At 42.5% G+C, this 21875-nt stretch overlaps 1 protein-coding gene across 6 annotated transcripts in view; it reads right to left on the bottom strand.

Moving 5' to 3' along the window:
- Robo1 (roundabout guidance receptor 1) overlaps positions 1-21875 on the bottom strand; it is a 997953-nt gene that overhangs the window by 368165 nt on the left and 607913 nt on the right. Inside the window, exon 1 of one of the 6 annotated variants that reach the window (XM_016002162.3) lies at positions 16343-17543. The exons of 4 other annotated variants lie outside the window; for them this stretch is intronic. In XM_016002162.3, coding sequence (XP_015857648.1) covers positions 16343-16397 — 55 coding nt within the window. In that variant the 5' untranslated portion in view covers positions 16398-17543. Of the gene's footprint in view, positions 1-16342; positions 17544-21875 lie in introns of those variants that run through there. One more of the 6 variants, XM_076549105.1, reaches the window with a different exon arrangement.

Genomic DNA, 21875 nt, shown 5'->3' with positions numbered 1-21875 from the left:
TTCAACATCCTGCTGCTTTTCTGGACAACACATTCACACAAAGGGATAAAAGGAAATAAGAACATGCATATTGGAGAGAAACATGCATATTAGAGAACATGTATATTGGAGAGAAAATTTGTACAAAGTGTGAGCTGCACTATAACTCAGAGGTAGTAGAATTACCTAGGATGTTGACGACTCAACACCATTAAACAAATAAACAAAAACATCCATTTGCTCTCTTATTTGAATGGATAATTTACCTTGGTTGAATGGTTTAGCCTGTAGCTTAATTTACAACTTCTCTCATTAATAAGCACATAGTATAATCATATCTTATTAAAAATCCTCCTGTATTAGGCTTCAATACCTTAATGTGAGGACTCCAGGAAATCATTCCTGTATCTATTTTTTAACTGAAATGGTGACAAAATTACTGAATGCTTTTTCTTTTAATGGAGAAAGCACTTTACATGCCTTTTCCTATTGTGTCTTCTCCCAACTGACAGAAAAGATAACAAGGTTTAGAAAAGTTAAGTAGTGTAATCAAGTTCACACAGTTTGTTAGTGATAGGGCCAACACTAGAGACAGCCAGACACAAAAGGTGATAACGACTTAGCAAACTAATGAATCACACCATTAATCAATAATCAACACTGGATTTCCCAACCTGTGTCAATGGCTCTTTTAAACATCGTGTTCTTGAATCGTGTGTTCAATACCACTAATTTACCTATGGCTTCTGAAGACAGTGGTTAGGCAGGAAAGAAGGGAGCTAGATATAGTTTTCCTGAATTCAGAGAAAACTATAATACCAACGCCTGGTATCTGTAAGCAGTATTCTAGTCTACCTCCTTTGGACCTTCTCTTTGCAGGTCTGCCCACCATATTACTCCAGCATCCAGAAGGACTTCATTCTTCTTTAGGGCCCACACTACCTTGGCCTGTCCCAAGTCTTGCTGCAGAAGGAAGGCCTCCATTCCCCACACCAAAAAAAAAAAAAAAGCTGAGTTCCAAGTAAATGAGGATAGTTAATCTGATTAAAATAATTCACAGTAAATTGCAAATCTCTTAATCCTCTTAGAAGCATTAACATTTTTTTTTTTAAATTGGAGGTGGGGTAGGAAGGAAACTTGATACAGTCTTAATTGCTGGCATTTTTTTGCTCAGTATAAACAATATTGCATTTTTTTCTTTATTCATATAGAAATGGCTATCCCATTGGCATGGCAATCTGCCCAGGAATCCATCTGTCTCTGACCTGTCAACTGAACCTGGAATTTTCTCTTCAAGATGCTCACACTTTTTCCCAGGGGGTTTGTTTGTTGTCTTCCCTCGCTAGGAGTCTGACCATGAGAATGCTACCTAGCAGCTGTTTTTAAGTTTGGAAGAGGTGCAAAGGGTCCATACTGGGTACAGGAAGGAGTATCTTTCCAAAGACTTTGGCAAAGACTCTCAACAGGTAAACTAGAAATAAACAATGTAACACTGCACACTCAAATACACAAACAAGTCAAACCAATGCTAAGCCCTTTACACATGCTAATTTATTTAATTTGCATGGGATTCTTACCCAGTAGCTGCCTACTTACCTCCATCTCACTGATAAGGAAACTGCAATGGGATAACCCCGCCCCCAGAAGGAGACATGACTATTCACAGCAGCAGACTGAATCTTTAGACCCTTCTCTTTTACAATCATGGCACCAGACAGCAAAACCACACTAAGAACACACCTAGCAAAAGGTAAGGTCACTTTTTGGGTTGTCTTTGGGCTAAACACTATAAAACTTAACTCTGGAAGCAAACTAAATGCTAACCAGTTGAATGCCTGCAGTGCACAGATGAGGAACAACCCCCCTAACCCCCCTAGCTCCCCCGATCCCCCACACCCCACCCCACCCCCACCCCGAAACCCTCAAACCCTCAGCATGAAGAAAAGCCTTTCAGTGGCCAGTAAAGAACAATAATCTAGTCTGGGTCAAAGCAGTGTTTCTTCTCACACTATACCACAGCGAGGTCATAGAAGATAACATTGCAAAAGTCACAACTTGAAGCTAGCACGGACATCCCAAGTCCTATCAATCCCTCTTGTAAGACCCAATGCTTAACTAAGTGCTCTTATTTTTATATTACTTCCGCATTTGGCACATCTCTACACAAAGCTGTTCTAAGGCCAACTTGCTTGTTTTTAACACTGAAATACAGGTTTCTTACATTCAGCAATTCTTCCTTCCAACTGTTCACTTTCATATTTCTTTTTTTTTTTTTTTTTTTTTTTTGGTTTTTCGAGACAGGGTTTCTCTGTGTAGCTTTGTGCCTTTCCTGGGACTCACTTGGTAGCCCAGGCTGGCCTCGAACTCACAGAGATCCACCTGGCTCTGCCTCCCGAGTGCTGGGATTAAAGGCGTGCGCCACCACCGCCCGGCTCACTTTCATATTTCTAAAAGTATAGTATTCTTTCCCCCAAAATGAGGGAGATGGCTGTGGTGGCACATGTCTTTAATCCCAGTACCTAGCAGGTAGAGGCAAGCAGATCTCTCTGAGTTCAAGGTCAGCCTGGTCTACATAGCAAATACGGGGCCAGCCACAACCACATACTAAGATCCTGACTCAGATAAATAATGAAATAAATAAAAAGAAATATTAATCATTTCTATTACTCCTCCGATCAAAGCAAAGGAAACTCCTAACCCAGTTTTATTCACTGCATCACTTAGTAACTCACAGACAGGCCCATGTATTGGTTATAACTGATTAATTAATCATAGACCTTCAGAGTCTGAAAGGAGATCCTATGTGTAGGAAGTCATGATGTTAGTAGGTAGGCAAGGGGAGTTTTGTACAGGATGCCAGAGAAACAAATCCATCAGCTCCGCACTCAGTATGTACACCAGGTAGCTAAATCTTTCCGGAGTGTGCACTGTATAGATAGATCCATAGGCTAAATACACTGTTTCCAGGCACTGTGCTGGAAAATGGAAGCAAAGGAACCCATGTGAAAGGATCCAGCCAGAGCACCCCCAGAGACAGGAGACAGCTTTCAGAAAAGCCAGTATGGTGACATGACCCAGGTTATTTCCTTAACTAAGCAGGTCTGCCATGTATGCTAATCAATAATGCCTATACAAACACAGGCATTTTTCTCCTAAAAAAAAAATATAAATCTAACATGTCTATGGTCACAAAGAAAGAAGCACTTATATATAAGGAAGTAGAAGAAACAGACTTCTGGTCCCAGAGCTGCTAAAGATCAACTGGACTGAGGCAATTCAACTACAGAAATAATTTCCAGAGAAATGTGGAAATCACAGCCACCCTTTCCTGGGATGAAGGGTCAGTTATTCTTGGCAGGCTATTTTGTCAAAGTATCGGATAATGCTCATCTTTAAACATGCCTCCTGTGGACAATGAAATGCTGGGGATGGCTTCCAGCCTCCAGTGCATCTGCTCTTCTTGCTCGGGGCACATTACTGCTTCTGACCTCTTCCCTGCCCGTGCCTTGACCTTCTCCCACTCAGAAGTGATTCCCTGCCTCATGGCTGTGAGCATCTCATATTATTTCGGAGCTGCAGCTCTCGAATTCAGCATGAGCAGAGCTGCCCTGATAGATGTCTTACATGAGTAATGCCCCTAATGATCCCCGATGGGACCCTGCCATATTATTCCCCCCACAATGAGCTGTTCAGACACAAAAAGCAATCCCATGCACTTGGCAGTGAAACAAAATGGAGTTAAAAAAAAAATTCTACATGTAGAAAGAATTTTCTTATGTCTACCAAGAAATAACCTAGGTATTCTTGGGAGAGCAAGGAGAACAGTTAATGTAAGTTTCCTCATATAGATAGCTTTGTGATATATCTTGACCACCTGAGCAAATTATAATATCTATGGTGCTCAACGAAATCCTCCAAATGTAAATTTGAGAAACATTTATGAATTATGCACAAGATTCCTCACAGAAATGTTAGATGTAGTCTTCAAAACCATATATAAATCAATACTTCACAAATTAAATTACACGTCCACTGACAAGTTAGTCCAGGCATGCTTCATTTTCGTGTCTGGTTAATATTCAATTGGAACTGATTACTGACTTTTCGATTAAGTTTCCCTCATGATAATATTTCTGTCAACCAGCTAATGATCTGTATACAAATAATGAAAGGAAAGGAACGGAGATCTAGGTTCAGATCTTGCAATAAATTCTTGCACAAGGACACACAGAGCTTTTTGCCATTTTGCTATAGCCTCAGTTTTCCCCATTTTCCTTTTTTTCTGTGTCCTTAATGCATTTTCTTAACCTGTAATTCAATGCAACATGGCGATGCATCTCTTGGACGCAACCAGTCAACCCTCAGAACTGGGTTGATCACCTCTCTTCTTATTCAAGACTATAATTATTTGTTGAGTTCACCAGGGGTTCCTAGCTCACCAAGCACTTGTGGTTTTGTGCTCTTTGTTTGTTTGCTTTAAGAGGACAGAATAAACACAAACAGTAAAACTGATGATTACTTTGCCTCACTCACCAAATACTATTGGTAAACTGTAAACAGAGCCCAATAAAGGCAGGAGCTTTGGGTTAAATAAATAAGCCATTAACGTAACCAGTTAACTAGTTATAACACAATGAGGAAAGACAAAGACCAGGAATGGAAAACCATCTAACAGAGTCAAGAAGGGTAGGAGCATGCATCAAGACACAGATCAGTCCTATGCGCAAGTGACGTTATGATACCATAGCCACAAAAATGGTGACCAGTGGGCCGTATTTGTTCAGAGGACTTTTGTTGTTGTTATTTCATTATTAGTTTAGACACCAATACACCATTTATCACTTGGGGGAATTTCCTAAAAGGGTTTATGACTTCTCTGAAAACTCCTTGCAAGTTGTTTATCTACACTCATGCCCCAGTTCTCCAGAGCAAGCTCTAGCTGACTTTGCCCAGTACCTTATTTCAGTATTTTCTTCCTCACAGAAGCCCTGAGCAGACATTTCAGTTTTCAGTCATTAAAAACTATTATCAGACAGAAAACAGAATCTCACAAATTTCTGTTGCCTTTTGTTTTTATTTTCCCAGGAACTATGATTTTAGACTAAATGGCTCAGTAGGAAATTATCTTAAGGAAACAAGTACCTAGTTTCTTAAATCATTTTAAACCTCTGGGTCCAGAAAAAAAAAAAAATCGTTAGAATCTATATAATGTAAGATCTTCGGGGTAAAATGAAAGATAAGGTTAAAAAAAAAAAAACTGAAAGCTACATGTTTTCTATGTTTTAAGTTAAAAATTTTTTTTTTTTAAAAAAGAACATGGATTCTTCAAATGATGATGACTAAGAATCCTCAAGCTATCTTTAGGACGATCCCTAGGAAACACATTAAAACCCTTAACTGGGCAGCTAGATGGATCAGTACAAAAAGGCCTTACTATGTAAAGTCTGATGGCCTACACTGGATCCCCAGGACCCACGCTCCAAAAGTCCTCAGACCTCCACACAAGGGCCACGGCATGTGCGTCGTACACCACACACACAATCACAGCGATAATTCATTTTAAAAGAAGAATCACAGGCTGAGGGTGTGGCCAAGGTGAATAAAACAGTGGTATTAAACTCCATTACTATTAAACAAGCACGGAGGCTAGAGAGATCACTCAGTGGTCTGTGGGCACGTGCTGCTCTTACGGAGGGAGGACCTAGGTTCAACATAAATTGTGCCCGACTTCTCTACTCCCACCTTGGAAGATGTTTGCTCACACATATGTGTACATGAATAGATATATATAAATAAATAAATAAATAAATAAATAAATAAATAAATAAATAAATAAATGTTTACAAATGTTAACTTAGGATAAAACACTTAGGGTGAGAATCCAAGGCTTGGTAAAGAGAGGTCTAAAGAGACATGCGACTGCTTCACTCTGCCATTGAACAAGAAACTGGAAGAAAGGTCATTCCACCTTGTAGCCTTATGTCAACTCAAGAAACAGAGAAGAAAATATAAATACATGATCCCATCTGCACCTTTGGAAATAACACTGGGGGAACTACAAAGTAGACCTGAGAAAGTCATACTTAAGAAACAAGAGTCATGATTAAAAAGTTGTATCTAAAACAACTTAAAGAAAAAAAAAGAATAAGGTTTCAGAAACGCACTGACTGCTTCTGGCAGTGTGCCATTTATGCTGATGATTCTTCCTAAGGACTGTGGAATCACTCAAGTCTGATCAGCAGGGACCATGGTTTTTGTTCTTTAGTATTTTTCAATGCTTTATTTTTCTTTGTTTGCCCTGAAACCTGTCGTTGGAGAAGGACAGACCTTAAAGAAACACCCGGCACTGATTCTAACACAACTCCTCCTGCCAGGTCATCAATAACATCTTATCACCAAGAAAGCATTTATCTCCAAACTCAAAACAACTCCACTTCAATGATCATTTTCTCAGAGAAGTTTACTTCCGGTGGGGCTGACTTCGATTCACCTACTCAACTATCAGAATAGGGTCTTACTATTTCAACTTTATTCCCCAAACTGGACAGGGCTGAATTTCACACAGCCTTGCCATGTTTGTAAGGTCACTTCGCGATCTGTGGCATGGAATACCAGGGTGATTTCTTCTCTGTAAACTGTCATTTGACAGCAGAAGAGAGGAGTGGACAGCAGACATAAAGATCTAATGCTCAACAAGGAACTGAATCAAGTTGGCATCCCAGCCCAGTTCCCTATAAGAGCAAACCAAACCAAGACAACCGGAGCATCCGCAGAGAGGAAGTGTATTCCCATGTGCTTCACTGTGAGCAGCAAGACTTCAGACACCAGGCAGCTTGCGTCCACATCCTCACTCCAACTCACTGCCCAAGGATCCTCAAGAGCTTAACTTTCCTCAGCCTGGTTTCCATGCTGATGAGTGGGGATAACAGCACACATTCCTCCTGAAAGGGGCTGCTTCCAGTGAGAAGATAAGGCATGTTAGCACTTTGCCATGAAGAGAGTGACACACACCCCGTAGACTTCTGACTTTATCATTACTACTATTTTTATCAGAGATATTGTCATGGATTCCTTGTCCTTCAGATTCAGGGTACGCAAGTGGGCAAACGCGGCGGCATCAATTCGTCATTTAATTAATAATGCCTGGGTTCTTATCATGTGAAAGAATATTTACTATATGCTTCTAAGGAGTGATAATCTCCCAGCAGTTAAAGACCCAACAACTCACTGGATTTCCTTTCCTTTCTCACCACACTAAATCTAACAGAAAGCTGCGCTTATGCAGCTTCTGTCCAATCCGAATGCGTGGAGATGAAAAGCGAAGCCCCCCAACAGGGACAAATGTGTTTCGCATACGCAGAGCTCTCCAAATGAAGGCTTGGCTTCTCTCCTACTGTCCTGCTATTTGCTTAGGTTTAGGAAATTTGGGACTGGAGAAACTCATTCACTTATGAAAGTTGTAGTAGTAAGCTTAATAAAAAGCTTGCTGGGGAACTTTTGTTTCCCCACATTGGGAGTGAAGGGGGGGGGGGTAGAAACTGATGAGTTTTATCTCCCACAGGCTGTATGAGGTAGTTTACTTTTATACACACAGCTTGCTAATTGAATGGTCTGGAGTGACTGAAATACTTCACAAACCGAGAAGCTGAAGCCGTTTAAAGTTACCCCGAGGTGTGTAGTTAACATGTACAAATGTGCTTTCTCTCACTCTGTTATATGAGCAAGCCCCATTTCAGTGATGCCTCGGCGTGATAAAGGCTGCCTTCTAAAGAAAGCCTTAATAAACAAAACCAGTTTTAGATCCAAGGAACTAAAAGCAGAGGTTTAGTTTCCTATGAAAGGGATAGGCACATTGCTTGAGCCAAGTCAGAATTTAGTTGACCACTACTTAAAAAACAAAAAGATTTTTAAATAGAAAAAAAAAATCATACACTAAAGCAGGAAAATGGAACAGAATGCAGGTTATTTAAGTCAAGAGATGAAATTATAAAACTTTGTCAAACTCCCGGCATTATCTGCAGCGACACAATTTTGAAAGGGACATCAGTACATGCTTTTTGTTTCTGTGACCAAACATTGATCAAAACCAAACTAGGAAAGAAAGGGTTTATTTTGCTTTCAGGTTTACAGTCTGTCCTAGAAGGGAAGCCAGAGCAAGCCCTCGAGGCAGGAACATGGAGGCAGGTCCTGCAGCTGAAATCATGGAAGACCAGCACTTGATGGAAACCTGCCAGTCTGTTTCAGCTACTTTTCTCATACACTCTAGACCCACTTGCCTAGGGACGGCATTTCCCACAGGGCACTGGGTTCTTCCGCATCAATAATAATTATATATTAATAATATATATTAATAATATATATATTATTAATTATATATAATATATAATTAATAATTATATATTAATAATATATATAATATTATATATTATAAATATTATATAATTAATAATTATATATATAATAATAATATTATAAATATAATAATAATAATAATTCCGCATTAATAATCATGGAAACGGTCCATGGATATGCCCACAGCCAACCCCATGGAGGCAATCCCTCAACTGTAGTTCCCTTTTCCCAGGTACATCAACTTGACAACTGAAGCTAACAATAACAGACACAAAATCACATTCATGGACAGAAGTTCAATTCCTGCCTCTGATTCCCCATTCACTACAGTCCCGACATGAGGATGAGCGGATTAATTTTTTTGTCCATAATGGTGCATTATTAACATCCCCGCACAGCAAGCTCTAAACTCTTCATGCTATCTGAGAGACGTCTCCTGTTGTCCTTGAAGCTTACAATGAAATCAGAAGATGGCAAACACCAGAAAGGATTTTTAAAGTATCAAATAGGTACATCCAAGAACTGTAGTCTTCAAATATTTTTCTTCACATTCAGTGGAGAATCTGTAGGGAGGTAGCAATAAAAGGTGGACCCCCTGAGGCTGGAGAGTTGGCTCAGCAGGTACAGGAACTTCTTGCTCTTGCGGAGGACCTAGATTGGGTTCCCAGAACTCACATCAGGCAGCTCACAACTACCTGTAACTCTATTCCAGAGGATCTGATGCTCTCTTCTGGCCTGAGGGTTCCTGCAGGCACATGGTGAACACGCAGCGAAGCACACACATACACATAAAATAAAAACACATGTCTTCTTCTTTTAATGAATTGAACACCTAATAGTCTCAAACTGAACTCCTCCCAAGTAATTTTAGGGTACTGCTCCTTCCATAACTGACAGTGAAGAATTAATTGTTCCCTGCTCTCAGGGCCTCTACAGCTAGAGAAGAGGAATATATTTCCATCTGGATGCTTTCTAAAATCCAATCAAGAGCATCTTTGAAAACGGTAACGGTGAATTGCTCTTGCAAGTACTTTTCGAATATGCTGGGTGGTTGTTTGTATTAGATCCTTCAAATACAGTGCCTTATTATGAATCAACGGTGATTACTTCCTATAACATACATGTCAATCAATCACTTGGCACTTAACAGGAACCACAGCACTCTGTTGGCATCTGCTTGTATCCACTGGTGGGGCTTTCAAAGCTTCACCTAAGTATCAAACTGGCAGGCAGGCATTAAAACTATAGGCTAGTTAGCATCAGACTTGACTGAATTCTATTTGTTATCTATGCATACATCCCCACAAAGCCAAATGAATGAAACACAAGGAGTAGAGGTTCTCTCCAACTCTAAGCCACACACAGCTGTAGCCACAATGGGACTTCTCTCCATGAATGAAATCAGAAATATGCACCGCCATACCGTTCAAAATACTTTTTAAGCGTAGAACGACACTTTCACAAGACGTCTGGAAACCAAATAAAAAGAAGTTGAGGACATTTGTAGAGGCCTGTTTGGGATGATGGGTAATGAGGCGTGGCTCTCCCATCAAGGAAGCAACATGAAACCATCCCGTGTTAGAAATATCAAGAGAGAGTGAGGGGGGTGGAGATCAAAGCTACCTCCCCGTACACTATAATCTTTTCTGCTTCCTCTTGGTCAGCAACAAGATTGAACCCAAGGGCTGAATGTGGAGGTAGAGAAAAGGAAACCACTCTAATCCAGAATTGGAAAGGAGGTGGTCTTTTGATCTCCACAGGATGGCCACTTTATTGGCTATGCATAAGCAATTCCTAAGCAGCTGATCAACCAGGTATTAACGCTCACCCCTTCCATGATCAGTAACCATGAAGTGCGTCATCTGTGAACAGCAATCAAGCAGAAGGGCTCATCTACTGCTAAATGACTGCCAGCCCATAGCTCACCCAGAGGGTAAGAGCAACCACAGGGGAAATGATTGTCTCTCTGCAGGCTCTTCCCTGACAAGTACCAATTATTTGCCTTGAGATTCAGAAAAGAAAAAAAAAAATTCTCTCCTGAAGTGTGCATGAAAGAGAAGAGCATTCGTTTTCGCAAACACAACTTGGGATCTATATGCATCTGTACCTCCAGCAGACCGTGTTTTGACATACATTGAGTCCCCCTACTTTCAGCCCAGATGGGATCAAAGCTGAATGCAATCTGGTTAGATGTAAAGAATGGACTTTTCTTTCTGGGTGATCTAAAGGTTTAAAGACCATTTTCTTAACGACAGGAAACAGAATGTCTCCCTTTCAGACTCTCAAGTGTTCAAACCACAGTCTCACGTGGGGTAAAATAAAAGGAGATGGAGCCATACCTTTTTTTTTTTTTAACCTTCAATTCTCTTTTTCAACTTGGACAATCTTACATTAACAACGAATTTAGGAAAAGCCTGGTTCAAATACCGGCCTCATCCACCTTTCCCAGCTCCTCAGTGATGTTTCCATAACTATAAAGTAAAAGTAAATAAACATCTAACCTCCAACACCACCTCTGCCACAGGGCTCTCATAAATGTGGCATAAGACAGTGATGAACGTTTATTAAGTGATAGCTGGAGGAGATTCATGCACTCACAGAAGCCATCACAAACTTTCCTACCTCGCCCCGGAATTTGAACTCGAGCTCATTTTTAAATCATTTCCTCCCGTCACTTCCCTTACCGCCTCTAAGGAAAAGATGTGACTTGATGACACTGTCACTCGTTAGTGTCTGCTCCTCTGCATCTGTGACATAGACAACAGAGAACTGCAGTCTCAAAGGAACCCTTTCACTGCACTAAAGACTGGGAGGGGTTTCCACTGCTTGGGCTTTATAAAATGCAAGAGATCTCGTTCTTTACGTAGTTGCTAATCACAGAGCATAAACACTGCTATCAGATTTTCATAAACCCTTAGTCCTCCTCGTTGGCTTCTCCTGATGGGTGTGTGGTCAAGGAACACAGACAGAATTCACTTAGAATGGACTATACTTCCACATGCACTCTACCCTCTCCTCGCCCCCACGTCTGTGTGGTGTGTGTGTGTGTGTGTGTGTGTGTGTGTGTGTGTGTGTGTGTGTGTGTGAATTATTTTATGGTGCTGGGGATCAGATCCAGGGCCTTGCACAAGATAGGCAAACACCCTACCAGTAAGCCACATCTCCACCTCACACTTTCTCCATGTATTTTAGCTAGATTAAGGGCTAGGCCTTAATCCTAGCATTTGAGAGACAGAGGCAGGCAGATCTCTGTGAGTTCCAGCTAGCCTTCCTTAATAAGATCTTACTTAATAAGACCCTGTCTCATGCAAACAAAACAAAGAAACAAACAAACAAACGCCTTATAATTACGGATCTCATCCTCTACTGCATGTCTTTAAACTTATGCTCTATTTTTCTCTTTGCCCTTTCTTATTCCCGAATTTACATATTCTCTAGATTATCTTAGGCCTAACTTCGATTTCCTTGTAATATCCAACATAAAAAAAAAAAAAAAAAAAAAAAATTCAAGTTTTCAGGCCGGTTTCCATTTCTGTGTTAACAACTGAACATTTTTTAAAGGAATTAAGGGCTAGCGAGATGATTCAGCATGCTCTTGCCGTGCAAGCCTGAGGACCTAACTTCGAATTCCCAGCACCCACACAAGATGTGGGTCAGAGCCTGTAGCCCCAGGGCTGAGGGCAGCCTAGACTGGGATCGCTGAGGCTTGCTGCCTGCCAGCTTTGTTCCAAGTTCAATGACAGACCCTGTCTCCAAGGAATCAGGCTGAACGTAACAGAGCAGGACATTTGATGTCCCCGCTGGACACCACGTGCACCAAGTCAGACACACCCACACGTACGTGCATCCACCACACTCACACGCAAAAATTAATTTTAAAAATGAACATAAATCAAGAGATGAAGTTAAGAGATGAAGGCTCAACCATTTAGGACCTTCACTGAATAATGTATTCCTAAATTTCCTTCCAATTGCATTCCTGGAGCCCAGCTATTTTCCATTATAAACATTGTTATAGCTAAAATCTGCTCGCTATAAAAAAAATAAGTAAACAATTGTCACTGTTAGTTGAAACGGAGTGTTTTATACCACTTTTGACAGGAGAATATTTCATTTGTCATAGTAAAATTCAAGAAAGACGTCTTCAGGTAAACATTCTCTTTTACAGCAGCTCAGTCACAAATCTTAAGTGTAAAAGGACCCATTATCAGGGGATAGAGATATCTGTTAAAATATCAAGGATTTAGGTATTTATATCTAAAATCCAACAAGACTGTGTTTAACAAAATTAAAAAAAAAATAATAATATTGGTCAGCAAGACAGTCCAGCCAATGAAACACCTAAACCTGCCAATATGAGTATGATTCCCAGGATCCATGTACAAAGGCTGAACTTGCTAGTTCATCTGTAATCGTAGAACTCCTGGAGTGAGCTGGGAAGCAGAGGCAGGAAGCTTCCCCAGAGGCTTGAAGCCAGTTAGTACCCAGTGCACAGCAGAGCAGAAACAAGAGACACTGACTTCATCAAAACTCCTGAAATTCGGCCTCTCACTTCCACAAGGGTACCATGACCCCTGAGCATCTGCATGTGCGTGTGAGCCGCCTGTCTGCACGCACACATGGGCACATACACATACGCAAACACACACACACACACACACACACACACACACACACACACAATAAGGATACTTTTTCAAAATTTAAAAACTAATCCGCGTGGGTTGAAGTATCTCATGTGGGAGGGGGCAGGGGAGAAAAAGAATGAGAGAGGGGAGGGGGAGGGAGAGATCCAAAAGTGAGGGAGGCAGGGGGCGGGGAGACACTGTCCCAAACCATGAAACTGACCAAAAGATGTGTAAAGAAACACCTCCACGAGGAGGAAAAAGAGAGCACTGGGGGACTGTGTTTGAAACCCAGATCTCACCCTACGTTTGATGGCAATTCAATCATTTCTTCACAGGAAAGCAAGTTTGAGCCAGGAGCTTAGTAAGATGTTTATGGTGGCACATGTGGGCTGAGCTCCTGAGAGACTTCACAGCACTGTTTTGTTTTCCGGGTTGCCCCTCATGTTCCTTGCCTCAACCCCAAATATACATCCATAGGCAAAAAGAACACAGGTTTAGCAACTGATTACATAAAGTCACCTTTAAAATGACTTGCCAAAGAAAAGGCCCACTTTACATCCAAATTTCTGCTTCATAGAATCTGTATTTTTTTTTTTATTATAGCATTAAGGGCTTTTTTTTAAAGGCTATAAAAGCAAACACTCTCAAACTTAATACTGAACACTCAATATGCCATCAACACACCAACACAGAGTTTGTGATGTCTTTGAAGATAACTGTAGACTTTGTTAAATTGGCAGCCAGTATTAAACACAAAAAAGAGAGAGAGAAAGAACTGACAATCAATAGATGCTTTTACAGGTTAAATCTTGTCGGAGGCGCCTTATCCCTTCAGTACACTTTGATTTATTTGAGCTCACCACATTTCTCCTAAATACACTCCATTAACAAGTGCTAGACTGTGATCTCAGGCTGGAGGCAAAACATGAAACACAACCTTTCAAGAACTTCATTCACTCCCTGACCAGGTGTCTTGGGTACATCCAAGTTAGTAGTTCCTTACCTAACTCTGCAAAGTTTTTTTTTTTTCTTTTTAAATCAATCATGGTGCTTTACAGCAGCCCAGGGTCATGAAATCACCCCAGGAGCCCAATGGTTTGGCCTCCCAAGTTCAGACTTGGAGCCTAAGTGAAAGTTAGCCAAGGAACAAAAAGCTTCAGGTAAAATGTGAGTGAGGAGTAAGGGCCACAAAGCCACTTCTGGCCTGGAACCTGGCAAAGTAGACCAGCAACACAACCAGACAGAAACCTGGGGGCGCACACAGAAATTCAGTGAAAATGAAGTCAAGAAATCTTGTTAGCGCTAAGATTCTAAACAGGTCCCTACATCTATTCAAATTGGGAGCTCAGATATGAAGTACTGTTCCGATGATTATTAAACGGGAGCGAAGACTCCACCCCCTCCACATATTTCCCAAGTGAAGACAGAATTTGATGGCTGACAGGACCAGCTTTCAGGGATGCCCTATCAGTGGGACCCTATCTTTAATCTACAGCCATGATAAAACGTCCCAACATACACAAACTCAGCTCCAACAGTGACTAATGACCATTAATCCCCCTATCTTCAGTAATCTGCCCCTCCAGTCATTCATCACATTGACACCTTCCTTTACACACGTGAACAAACCTTAACAGAGAAGGTGAATCAACAGAAAAATCTCAGAGGTATCTGAGGCTGTAAATTAAACTAAGGGGAGACAGAGGAGGGAGAGAGAGAGGGAGGGAGGAAAAGAGGGAGGGAGGGAGGGAGGAAGGACTGGGGGGGGAAGAGAGAGAGAGAGAGAGAGAGAGAGAGAGAGAGAGAGAGAGAGAGAGAGAGAGAGAGAGAGAGAGAAGAGAGAGAGAGAGAAGATCTTAATGATTTTGATTTGCATCCATGGTTGAGAATGGGGAGTGGGGAACTATTCAATCATCTAGATATGCAAACCGAGAAGAAAGGCTGCCATAGAGAAAGGGGAAGTTGGAAGTTGGGGGAGGACCCCCAAAGAGTTGGTTTAAGCTTCTCATCCATCCACTGTGGCATAGATGAGATAGGCAAGGCCGAAATCTCAATTTCTGTTTTCTTCAAAGGAGTAACAACTTGGTGTGTTTCCTATTTAGCTTAGCTCAAATGCGCCTTTTAACTTCCAGCCAAGGAAGCATCTCTCAGGAGCTTACATTCTTTTAGGCATTTATTTACTATCATTCAGTTCTTGTGGGTTTTTTTCTTTTTGTAGCCTCTTGGCTTAAGAAAAACCTTTGATCTAAACATAAAGAGTCACCATAGGCCACAAATGTTCAAGCTAGCCTCAAAATTATTTCATAATTATGCAAATTAAGTGACTCCAACATTTAGGCCCTGATGCAACTTGAAGCGCACTCAGTATGTGGCTATAGTAATTCCCCAAGGTGCAGTGTGTGTGTGTGTGTGTGTAGGCCTGAAACCGGATCCATGACTGAAAACAGAATTTAGCAGAGGAAGAAACAAAAGTTGAGTCCACGGTTCAGTCATCCATAGTTGAAGCTTCATAAGGAGTACAGGAAAACTGCTTGCAAGCACCCCACAGCATGCCTGCTCTTAGGCCAGAAGGTATCACAAGCGGCATTTTCCCAGCGCTTCCCATGGAGTTGCAGAACTATTTAATTCATCCTACAAATACGAAGGCAGCCTTCTGTTCTGCCTCGCCGGCAACTTACTGTCCTTTTCAGACACTTGCCACCTCCTGTCTCCCTTCTGAACCCAACCAGGCGGTGGCTAGTTTAGATCCTACCATGAGAAGGAGTTATTTCCTCAAGTTTCTTCGGAACCGAATGTAATTACAGACTTTGGTTACATAAAACAACTTCTAACAACTCCTGGAGCTCTGAAGAGGAGGAGTGGATTGGAGGACCAGATTCTGGATTCCTGGGAAGTGGGGATCACAAGCCACCCTCCGCCCCCACCCCGACACACACACACACACACACACACACACACACACACACACACACACACAACTCCAGCACCCCTCAGGATTCCTCAGATGGATGATACTTTGGCCTCATTCTGGGGACCAAAACTTGGGGACAACCCGCAGCCTCCTCCCACCCAAGTGCTTAGACAAGCGTCGCCCCGGAGTAAGCTGGGCGTGCCCTGAACTTGGTGAAAGGCCAGGATCTCTACCGGGAGGTTTGGGGAGATTTCAGGGGAGTTTGGAGTGATAGGCCAGATGGGCAACCTCAAATGGGAAACCAGAAACCTTTTCCTGTAGAAGTTCTGGAAGGGTCGAGCCCCTCTGGCCTTAGAAGGGAGAGGTCGCCGAGAGTCAGTTCAGGGTTCAGGGTTCAGGGTTCGATTATGAACAGTGGAGTGGGGGGGACAAGCAAAGCAGATCAAGGCTGAAGAAAGAGGACGCAGGTTACCTGAACAGAGACATATTAATCCAAAGAGGTAAAAGTGAGCAGGCTCCGCGATCATTGTCCTCGGGTGGGTCCTGTATACAGTCTCATGCCAAGAGAAGGGAGCAGAAGCGGGGATCTCCAAATTTATGGGAGCCACACACCATACACCCTACACACAAAGGCTTAATATAAGCAACGTGAGTCTATCCGCCAAGAGTTTGCAGGGCAGTTTCTCGTCGACCTCTCCGGAGGCTTGTCAATCCCTCAGAGCCCTTTGCAAAGGAAAATTCCAAGGTTTGTCTTCCCTGGCCCCCGGGTTTCCGAGGAGGCTCAGCCACTTTCAAGGATCATCCAAGGCGAACAACAAAGAGCCGAAACGGAGGCGCAGTTGTGCGGTTTCCTGCCTCCACAGTCCTGCTGAGCCTCCCGGCGTGCGCCTCCACTACGTGTGCCCGGGCGCCGCTACGCGGCGATTGCAAAGTTGGGGTGTGAGAACAGAAGAAGAAGAAGGGCCCCCAAAAAAGTGCTCCTCCGTCTACGGGAGAGAGCCAGTCCCGTAGCCAGCCACCCCCTCTGGCGGTGATTGCAGTCAAGGTAGCGGCGGCAGCTGGAGAGGACAGTCTCGAGGTTCACGGGGTGCGCCTGGGTGACTCCGTGCGCCAGGAGGGAGCTTAGGGGCGGTACGGCGATAGCGGCTGCCTGGGCGGGCCCTTGTGCCCATCACTCGCGGGATGCGGAGAGCACCGGGGACCGCAACAGGACCGCGGATGCACGCGCGCCTTCCGGGCGCCCCCAGCCCGGCGCAGCACTCAGCATCGCCCCGTGTCCTGCTTCCACTGGGGCGCGCGGAACGCACCTCCAAACCAAGCGGCAGTCCAAACTTCCCGGGGTGGCTGCTCTCACCCCCGTGCTCCTGGAAGCTTCGGAGAGGCAGCTCCGGGCGGCCGCGAGTTGGTGGGGAGAAGCAAGCGGGAGGATGCTGCTGCCTAGGCTCGCCCGAGCTCCGCCGGGGGCTGCAGCGTCTGAAGTTTCTGCTCTCACGCTGCCTCCTCTAGGCTCGGCAGCTTGTGGGTTTCCCCCTCAGTCCCTGCCGCCCCGGGTTTCCTCCCTTTCCAGCCCGGCTCCGGAACCTTTAAAGGGGACGCGCGATCCCTGCCATGTCCTCACTGGCGCTGCTCAGACAAGTTCTGCTTGTTAATATTTCCATCTACATGCCCGGAGTGCCCAACTGCGCCCTCAGGTGAGCTTTCAACTACACAGGAGCAGAAATCTAAGCGAATGAGAACTTGTCTTGGGTCCCTTGCCATCCGAGTCTCCCCTGCACCTTTTTCCAAATGGAACCTCCCAAACCAAAGACTTCAAAAATCCTCCAGGTCCCTCTTAACCTCTTCTTTACCGCTCCAGGGGATTGCACTAAACTTCCAAATAACTTCACTCATCCCCATTCTCGTTAAACAAACAAACAAACAAACAAACAAACAAACAAACAGAAACTGGTTTGATCTTTCAGCAAAGAGTCTTAAGGACAGAACGAATGATCTAGGCTAGATCAGTACATGGATACTCTGTTTTCATTGAATTTGCTGAGGGTCCTATACAGAGACTTAATTCTAAGAGTGAAGGGTTAGGTCTTGGAGACTTCATTATGTTTACAGGACAGTCACTTCAACTTGTACAAAGTAGAGAGTTAACAATTAAAGAAGAGGAAGAAAGGGGGGGAGGAGGCTACATATAATCTAAAGTTTGCAATGATGGCCTCCTAAATCCCAAGGTATCAGGCACCTGTTAGCTATTATTCCTGTGACCATACCAACTTTATTATCTCTTCTGAAAAATGATGGCTGAGGGGGCTACCTCATGATTAGGCCAATTATGCCCCATGTTAAACATTCCCGGGATAGTAGACAGACACTTTTTTCGTGAATTCGTTGTTTCCTTTTCCGTTATGTATGGCACAGGCAAAACCATATAATGTATGTTGAAGGCTCCGTAGATGTAAAGCTATTGTTTTGATTAATAAGTTACTGTCTTCAAAGTTATAGTATATGACTCTGAGCTGAGTACTTAGTACTGTGGCAGGTAGCATAGGATAGAGCCTATGAGCCATAGGAGGATTTGGATTTATTTTTTTGTAGGACAGGAGCAGGTGAGCAGGATTTGGATCATTTTGTGTGTGTACCATTCTACTTTTCTAGTTTTCCCTTAAGTGAGTGCATGCATTAGCTAACTAAAATACAAGTTTAAAAGAAGGCGGTATATAGTCATTGAGGCTGCTGTGACCCATGACCTCAGAGCAATTGTCTGTGGAAAGAAACCTGGTTCACAGCGCCCTGCCTTTAAAAGTGAAAGACAATTTAATCCTGAGAAAGCTGACTGCAAACTCAGTAAACACACTGTGATAAGAATTCCAAGAGTCAACCAGAATCTTTTCAGCAATAAAAACAAGAACGTGCAGTAAATGCTAAGAGACATGCATTGATTTGGTAAAAAAAAACATCGATTTAGTGAATAACAGGAAATAAATTTTTCTTGGGATAAAATGTACTTTTAAGATAAGATAACCTAGGAATAGGAAATAAATAAGCTCAATATGATGGAGGGCAAGAGAAAAAGAAAATCCACAAATCCTCAGGTTATTTAAGTGGATTTTATGTAAAGATTTTGAAGTTCCATCTATTGAGGGATATATACTTTTATTTTCATTTATTTTAGGGGTGTGCACATGTGCAAGTGTGTGTGCATGTGTGTCTACACTCATGTTCAGTGTGGGAGGATCTCATGCAAGCTAAACACAGGCTCTGCCATGCACACCCAGTCTGAGAAAGCAGACCCTGTACAGGAATTGTTTCCCAAGCACATCTCCCAGTCCTCACAGTTTTACTAAGATCTCTCAAGATCTATTCCACCTCAGGGGCTGGAGAGGTGGCTCAGTGGTAAGGAGTGTCGACTGCCTTTGGAAGATCCTGGTTTTGTTTCTAGCACCATGATGAGGGGACAACTGTCTGTGATTCCAGTTCTAGGGGATCTAATGCTCTTTACTGACCTCTATGGATTGCTCTATACATGTGCTGCACACACACACACACACACACACACACAATAATAATAATAATAATAATAATAATAATAATAATAATAATAATAAATATTTTTAAAGATCTATTTCAACACCCACCACATTTCCATTGAACTGAAATTGTATCAATACTAACCCTGTTTCTCAACTCCAGTAGACCACACCATCAAACACCTTTGTTACAGCCTTAAAGTTGAAATTATCTAGGGAGACCACAGTCAGCACCCACCAGAAAAGAGCTATTACAGACTCTCCTCCAAAGTGTTTTCTAAAATTGTCCTGCCAAGTATATCAGTAAAATTGGCATCTAAATTAAGAGTTTGTGCACAGACGGTATTAGGGACCCATAACAGGTGCAAGTTAGAGGGCTAGCAAACTTTCCTAACTCTTTCCTTTCACTCACTCTCTCTCTCTAACTCACTTCTATCCAAACAACTGCTGAGTGTGAACATTTACATAAGGGGTAAGATGTAAAAATAAACCTATTCTCCAGGCTCCAAGAGCTCTAACTCTTCTTATGCAAAGAATAAAACCAACCCTAGAGAAGGTCTGCCCAAAATGAAAAAAAAAAAAAAAAAAAAGAGACAATGAGTGAACTGATAGCTCTGAATATTACTGGAGATGGGTATTTTCATAGCAACCATTCCATCTTTGTTACTGAACATTAAGGTACCCAAAAGAATGTCCCAAATGCTCTCTGTGGGGTTTTTCAAGTCAGGGTTTCTCTGTGTAGTTTTGGGTGTCTGTCCTGGAGCTTGCTCTATAGACCAGGCTGGCCTCGAACTCACAGAAATCAACCTGGCTCTGCTTCCCCAGTGCTGGGAGTAAAGGCGTGTGCCATCACCGCCACCCGGCTCTCAGTGTGTTCCATGAATAAAAGTGAGTGCACATGTATCATCTACACATGCATAGGGAATATCCTCAAGACAGGTCTCCTGTAGCTCAGGCATGGGCAAAAGAACTCTGAACCATTCCAGATTGGTGAGGAGATTAAAAACCAAGGTAAGAGTGGGTCTTCATTGACATTCAAAAATTCAATTCTGCTCACTTTGATGAGAAGATTGATGGGAAATGCTGTAATGAAATTCATTATAGTGTATGCTAGGTTAAAAATTGAAAGAAAAAAGACAGATTGGAAGAGGAAAGGAGAGGAAGGAAAGAAAAGAGTAGCTGGCTGTAAAGCTCCATTTGCAGAGTTCAGATCTCATATGAAGCTTAGGAAATTCAGGATCTCTCAGAGCTTCTTTGAGAAGTTTAAAGAAATGTGAAAATAATGCATTTCAATAATAGTCTCATGATTAGGAACTTTTGACAGGCAAAGCGCCAAAGCTACAGGGATCTCTCACTTGCTCTGATCGGAGTTCCTGGCGTTGGGGGAGGGGCAGTTGCAGGAATTCAGGAAATAACAAAAAGTCCCGGGGTCTCTTGGGGGTTCCAGACAGCAAGCACTTATTCTGATTAGGAAGGCAGAGTCCTGAGGAAACTACAAAGCAGAATGTCTGTCTGTCTGCCTCCATAGCAAGATGCCCAGGTATCACACAGAGCCTGGGATGCAAGCCACAACTTCCAGCAGACCTGGTGAGCAGATCTGGCAAGATCTACACAGTAAGGCTCTGCGGGCTACTCTGATATATACCATCCCTCAGGAAACAACCGCTTACTTAGCAATTTTTACACAAAATTGCTAGATAATCTCTACAGTGTTTGGTATCTAAAATATTAAACTAAAATGCATATTTGACCGTTTTTCCCAATTTGGAGACATAGTCCCAATCAGAGGATAATCTTAAGAACTATTATTAAGGGGGCTTGAGAGATGGCTCAGCAGTTAAGAGTACTGGCTGCTCTTCCAGAGGACCTGGGTTCAATTTCCAGCACCCATATGGCAGTTCACAACTGTCTGTAAGTCCTGTTCTAGGTGATCGGACACCCTCACACAGACATGCATGCAAGCAAAACACCAATGCACATAAAATAAGGATAAATAAATCATTACAAGTTAAAAAAAAGAACTTTTAATAAAATGGTAAACAAATGCACATTTATTTTTATTTTGAAATATTATGTCTATTTCCTGTCCTATATGTGTATATAAGGAATAATTTAACTGTAATATTTGGATGCATCTCTTTCATTTAGAACAGGTATCTCCTCCAAACCAGATAGGCACCGGAAGAAAGGACTTTTAGCATCATTCATTTTGATTTACTTTAAAGGTTCTTTTCGCTGCTAACGAGGGCAATGCAGCACTTTCAACAGAACTTTTAAAAGATGGAAGAGAACCCGATTGAGTCCACGACTATATCCTCCTCTCGCCAGAGCTTTCTAAGGCTTATTGAATATGGATACTATAATGCACTCTAATGTGCTGTGAAATGATAGCCATTGTGGTTGCCTCTGAGCATCTCTCCATGCCGGGACACTGCAGATATTCTAAAATTAGGTGCTACTATTTGGTAGACTGGGACCTTACTTTCC

This window comes from Peromyscus maniculatus, chromosome 12 (genome assembly GCF_049852395.1).
Source record: "Peromyscus maniculatus bairdii isolate BWxNUB_F1_BW_parent chromosome 12, HU_Pman_BW_mat_3.1, whole genome shotgun sequence".
Classification (NCBI taxonomy): Eukaryota; Metazoa; Chordata; class Mammalia; order Rodentia; family Cricetidae; genus Peromyscus; species Peromyscus maniculatus.
Note: the sequence above shows the minus strand (reverse complement) of the source record. Positions and strands in the feature narration are given on the sequence as shown.